Genomic DNA, 6000 nt, shown 5'->3' with positions numbered 1-6000 from the left:
TGCCCCTGCCTGTGAGTGGCGCCGAAGCTTGTCCCTGCTGGCAACCCTGTGTCCCCGTGGCTCCTGTGGGGCCTGGGTGGGCTGGGCCCGGCTTCTGCCGCATTTTGGGAGCTCCCTTCCCCCGCCTAAGGCCGCAGGGCACTGACCTCATTGTAATAGGGGCAGTTCGTGGACTCCTTCATGGACGTGTACTTCTTGTCGTCGCCCACCTCCACGCACACCACGGGGTCCATGTTCAAGCCCACCAGCTGCCGAGCCTCAATCACCGTGATGCTGACCTGCAGGCAGAAGGAGGAAGATGGGCTGCAGGAGCCCTGAGCCTGGTCCTGCCGTAGCCGGGGCCGCGCAGGGCTGGAGGCCCAGTGAGCGGGGCTCCTCTCTCAGCACACCTCCAACTCTCTGGGCGATCCTGGGCTGCGTCCTCTCTAGCCCGGGCTCCTCACTCACATGGGACGAGGGCTGGGTAACCTCTGAGGCGGAGCTCACTGGACTGTCTAAGGGATGAGGGAGGAGTGGGGTCGGGACGTTGAACTCACTTCACAGGCTTCTTCAGGAATTAAGCTTTTTTTTTTTTTTTTTTTTTTTGCCTTCTTAGTTTGATATAGAGTACACGTGTGTTTGCTAGAGACACAGAGAAAGTGCAAATGGCTGCAATCCCTTCTCCATACTCCCTTTGGGATTTCGGACGCACACACATGTGGCGGCATGATTCTCAAGAGGCCGGGTCCAGGACTCAAACTGCACAGCTGACCACGTAGGATCTAGTCTCGTAACCTCCATGCCGCGTGCTGGCCCTAAATTAAGCCTTTTTGGTCTTCATTAGCTTGCATCTAAACCCCGCTCCAGGCTTCTTCATCAAGCCCCAGGCCTCTCTACTTCTTTGTGTTTCTCTGGTTTGGCCCCCTCCACATCCCCGCCCTGCTCCGTTTGTTTACAGTGAGGCTGTGGTGCCCACCTGTCCGACTTCTCTGACTCCGGGTTGCATGTCGTGTGCATTTTACTGCATCCTTGCAGTGGCATCCAGCCCCCTGTACTCTTTTTTTTTTTTTTTTTTAAATGATTATTTTATTGAATTTTATTCATTATCATTATTATTTTAAATTTGCTACAGGGCACATGCCCTCACCAGAGAGAGACAGAGAGAGAGGGAAAGTGAGAAAGCAAGCTGCCAGGTTCGGGACTCCAACCACAGTCGGCCACGTGAGAGTTCAGCACCTTAACCACCACATCACCTCCTGGCTCCCTGGAATCTTAACTGCTATTCTGAGAGTGCTTTTTCCTGTTAGTCGACAATTATTTCCTGAGCTCCTACTGGGACCAGGAACAGGTTGGTTTGAAACAAACTCCATCCCCTTATAAAGTTTTTGTAAATGATTATTGGCTTATAGGTTTTAAGCTAAATAGCTAAAAAGGTAAAAGAGAAAGAGGTGTGTAATTTTTTTGGGGGGGAGAGGTTTTTGCTATAGGGCGCGTGTGCTCGCCAGACAGAGAGAGAGAGAGACAGAGAGACAGACAGAAAGCGAGAAATCACCCCCCAGGGGGGATGGCCACGCCGCGATCCCTTCTCCTCCATTCTCCTCTCGGGATCTTGGGCACGCACGCACGCATGCACACACACGCACCTGGCGTGAGTTTTAAGTCACCGGGTCCGGGACGCGAACCACGGTCGACTATGTGGGAGTCCAGTGACATAGCCATTACACCAACTGCTGGTCCCAATTTCTTTTTAGAGAGATATTTTTGCTATAGGGTGTGTGCGCTTGCTAGAGAGACAGAAAGACAGAAAGTGAGAAATCACTCCCCTTGGGGGAAGGCTGTGCCTCAATCCCTTCTCCTCCATTCTCCTCTCAGGATTTTGGGCACTCACACATAAGTGCCTGGTATGAGTTTTAAGCCACTGGGTCCAGGACTTGAACCACGGTCGACAACGTGGGAGTCCAGAGATGTAACCATTACACCATCTGCTGGTCCAAAGGTGTGTGTAATTTTTAATGTAAATTTCTACTTTTCCTAAACCCTCATTTTTATTTTTAGAGAGATTTTGGCTATAGGTTGTGTGTACTCACGGAGAGACAGAGAGATGAAAAGCAAGAAAACATCCCCCAGGGAGATGGCCACATGGCAATCCCTTCTCCTCCATTCTCTTCTTAGGATCTTGGGCACGCACGCACGCATGCCTGGCATGAGTTTTAAGCTGCCAGGTCTGGGATGCGAACTGTGGTTGACTATGTGGGAGTCCAGTGATGTAACCATTACGCTATCTGCTGGACCCCTAAACTCTCATTTTAAGTGATCATTTCTCACTTGGGACTTGGAAATGGCAGTCGCTATTAGGGTAGCCATGATGGAATACGAAGAGGCACAGAATTGGGGTTGCCGGGTTTGGCATGCAGCCCTGCAGTGACACTTCACCAGGCGTGAGTGCAGGTGACCAGGCAGGCTTACTGAGCGAGGAGAGAGACTCCATCTACCCTGAAGGCTGGGTGAGGGTCAGTGAAATAACGAGTGTCAAAGCTCTTTGTAAAGGGGGCAGTGGTAAAACGGATGCTCTGCGGCCCTGACAGACTGACCACATGGGAAGGGTCCAGATTCACAGATCACAGCCCAGGCTGGCTGGAGCTGAAGATGGATTGTGGTGGCAGGACCTGGTTGGGAGCGCTATCCTCTATCTTTTTCTCTCCCTGTCTTTCTTACAGTGATTTTTTTCTTTTTTTTTTCTCAAGAGATTTTTGCTCTGGAGTGCGTGCATTTGCCAGAGACACAGAGAAAGACAGAGAGACAGGAAGTGAGAAAGCAGGGGAGATGGCCATGTTGCAATCCCTTCTCTGTTTTCCTCTTGGGATTTTAGGCATGCACGCACGCGTGCCCAGCAAGAGCTGCAAACTGCTGGGTCTGGAACTCAAACTTGCAGGAAGCTCTGTGAAATGTGAGTTATTGTTAGGAAAGTCTTAGGACCTACTCCAGCTAAAGTGGCTGGTCTCTCAAGCAGTAGCGAGGTCGTCTGTAATGTTTCGGATCATCCCACTTGGCTCTCTTAAACTTGCACTTTACGAAAGAGCCTATGCTCAGCCAGCACTGGCATTTGCCTCCGTGCATTCTTCTAACGAAACCATTAAAGGTTGCTCACTCTGCTGCTCCCCTCGGACACTGGGTGTTTTAGCTTCTGTGCTTTGATGCAATTTCTAAATATGATGTTACTCGAGAGACTTATTTTCCCTTTTCATAAAAAAAGAAACTACTAAAAGAATCATCCACGGTGTCTGTCAAGGCCCTTATAAATATTTTGAAAGCCAAGAAAAACCCACACATCAGAAGCAATAATGTTAAAAAAAAAAAAAAAAATCCCAGAAACTCCAAGGCCAGTGAGAACATTGCCAGGAAGACATAAAAACGGGAAATTGCATATTTACTAGTGGAAGCCACGCTTGGACTGTGAAAGCAAACATTGCTATTTGGGACTTGAAATGCCAAAGAGACTGATGTGGAAGCTCCGAATCTGGAGCTTCAGAGAGGCTCAATAATCAGCATTTCTTCAGGGAGCTAAAAAGGAAGTCGGGCTGATTAACTTAGCTCTGAGTTTACTGGGAAGAGAGGAAATAGACACTAGAGGTCCTTCCAGAATATTCTTTGATAGTACTGGGTTGTTGGAAAAGTCATAATGTGTTTTTTCTATGCAAAAATGTGTCACGACTTTTCTGACAACCCAGTGGTTTATAATGCTTTCATTTCTATGAATCTTTTTATGCTAGAGGTTTTTTGAAAATCCAATGTTTTGCTTCATCCCCTGCCAAACTCAAGACTGGAAAGTCGACAGGCACAGTTTTGGCTTATCCCATGCCAGCAGGAGACTGACCTTCTCAATGCCAAGAGGGTGTTCGGGTTTCCTGTTTTCCATCTTGGGGTCTGGCCATAATGGTAGCCTTCCTGCCCCCTCCCTGTTTCCAGGATTCCTTATTTTTTTTTTTTTTTTTTTTTTTTCCTTTTTTTTTTTTTTTGAGAGGTTTTCGCTATAGGGCGCATGCGCGCGCCAGACAGACAGAGAGAGACATAGAGACAGAAAGCGAGAAAGCACCCCCCAGGGGGGATGGTCATGCCGCAATCCCTTCTCCTCCATTCTCCTCTCGGGATCTTGGGCACGCACGCACACGCGCCCGGCGTGAGTTTTAAGCCACCGGGTCTGGGACTCAAACCGCAGTCAACTATGGGGGAGTCCAGCGACATCGCCATTACGCTAACTGCTGGTTCCCTGTTTCCAGGATTCCTTTTTTTTTTTTTTTGAGAGGTTTTCGCTATAGGGCGCATGCGCGCGCCAGACAGACAGAGAGAGACATAGAGACAGAAAGCGAGAAAGCACCCCCCAGGGGGGATGGTCATGCCGCAATCCCTTCTCCTCCATTCTCCTCTCGGGATCTTGGGCACGCACGCACACGCGCCCGGCGTGAGTTTTAAGCCACCGGGTCTGGGACTCAAACCGCAGTCAACTATGGGGGAGTCCAGCGACATCGCCATTACGCTAACTGCTGGTTCCCTGTTTCCAGGATTCTTAAGTGTCCACCTTCCCCGTGGAGCAGGCGGCCAGCAGATGTCACAGTGGTGACCATCTGGATGGAGCTCTGGCTCTAAGGTCGGAGGGAGGGTGGGAAGGAGAGCAGAGGACCCAAAGGAGCAAGGAGGGAAGACAGACTCCAGAGGTGCTCTCTGTTGGTTGAGGGACACCCCAAGAGGAAGTCTGAGAATGCAAGAGAAAGGCTGAAGCCCTGCATGGTGTTGGGGTGTGGAATACTATTCCTGCGCCCCCCCCCCCACCACCACCTGGGGCTCTGTAAAGAGGAAACGCATCACTTGAAATAGTAATAATAAGAATAAGTCATTTTCAGGTTTCCGAGGGAGCAGGCTGACCATCCTTTTCTCCACTCATCAGCAGAGGACTCGGTTTTTCCAGGATGGAAAATGAGGAGGCAAACGGAGCCAGACTGGGACCAACTGGCCAGCTGACTCTTGGTCATCGCTGATTCCACTGTTGCTTTCTGAGATAAGAGACCTAATCCCCAAGCGGCTTCATGAAAGCCACTGCCAGGAACAATGCTGACAGGTAAATCTATACCCCCCGCCCCCGGGAGACCCGAGGATAATGGTGCTTGGTGACCTGCTCCCAAGGGATCTGATGATGCTTTGAGGACATCAGCTGGGAGCTAGCGGTGAGAGCGGGTGGACCCTCTGGGCCTGCTCTTCCATGACATCCTTTATCTGCCCTCCTCCCCGGGTGGCCACGGTGTGACATGACCAGACCCACATTTTGAGCAGATCACAGCTGGAATAGAGGATGGAGTGAGAGAGGCAGTACGAGGGCAGGGAGACCAAGCAGGGAGTAGGTACTATAGTCAGGCGAGGCTGTCGGCCTCTAGTCAGTGGCCCAGGAGATGAAATGCAGGTAAAACTGGAACTGAAAATGTCCAAAGTGAACACATGAAGTCTCAGTGCAGGAAGAGACGGTAGGAAAGAGATTCGAGACTCCATGACCCACCAGGGGCACCTCTGCCAGGCGCCACGCATTGCTCACGGTGGTGGGGAAATGACACATTCGCAGGGAGGTGACTGTGGCTTCTCGCCCTTTCCCCTACTTCCTTTTATGAGAGAGAGGAAGGGAGAGAGAAAGAGAACGAGAAAGGGAGAGAGACTGAGAGAGGCATTTTGGGCAGAGCCTTGCCGTGCCGTGATCTTCCTGCCTGACTTCTCGATTAGCCCGGATTGCAGGCACAGGTAACCATGCTGGCGTGTTCAGGTTAGCCTGGCTGTTGGACCCAGGGCCTCCCGTGCAGCTTCCAGCTTCCCAGGCAGTGGTGTATCTGCGCCACTGCAGCCAGGCCAGCTTCTTGCCTGTGAGATGCCAGTAATTAGGAAAGGGCTTCCAGATCGTGTCCATTCTGAGTGGGAGGAACAAGGGGGGATGGGCACACACGGTCTTTGCACTTCCAGGTCCCCTTTCGGTGCTGTTCACCC

The 6000-nt window shown here is 51.0% G+C and overlaps 1 protein-coding gene across 1 annotated transcript in view; it reads right to left on the bottom strand.

Annotated features, from left to right (window-relative positions):
* The window catches only part of OTOF (otoferlin), a 109706-nt gene that overhangs the window by 37474 nt on the left and 66232 nt on the right, over positions 1-6000 (bottom strand). The window contains exon 10 of the mRNA XM_006162226.2: positions 147-278. Within this exon, the coding sequence (XP_006162288.1) occupies positions 147-278 (132 nt within the window). The remainder of the gene's footprint in view (positions 1-146; positions 279-6000) is intronic.

Source organism: Tupaia chinensis, unplaced genomic scaffold, assembly GCF_000334495.1.
Source record: "Tupaia chinensis unplaced genomic scaffold, TupChi_1.0 Scaffold139757_1, whole genome shotgun sequence".
In the NCBI taxonomy this organism is placed as follows: Eukaryota; Metazoa; Chordata; class Mammalia; order Scandentia; family Tupaiidae; genus Tupaia; species Tupaia belangeri.
Note: the sequence above shows the minus strand (reverse complement) of the source record. Positions and strands in the feature narration are given on the sequence as shown.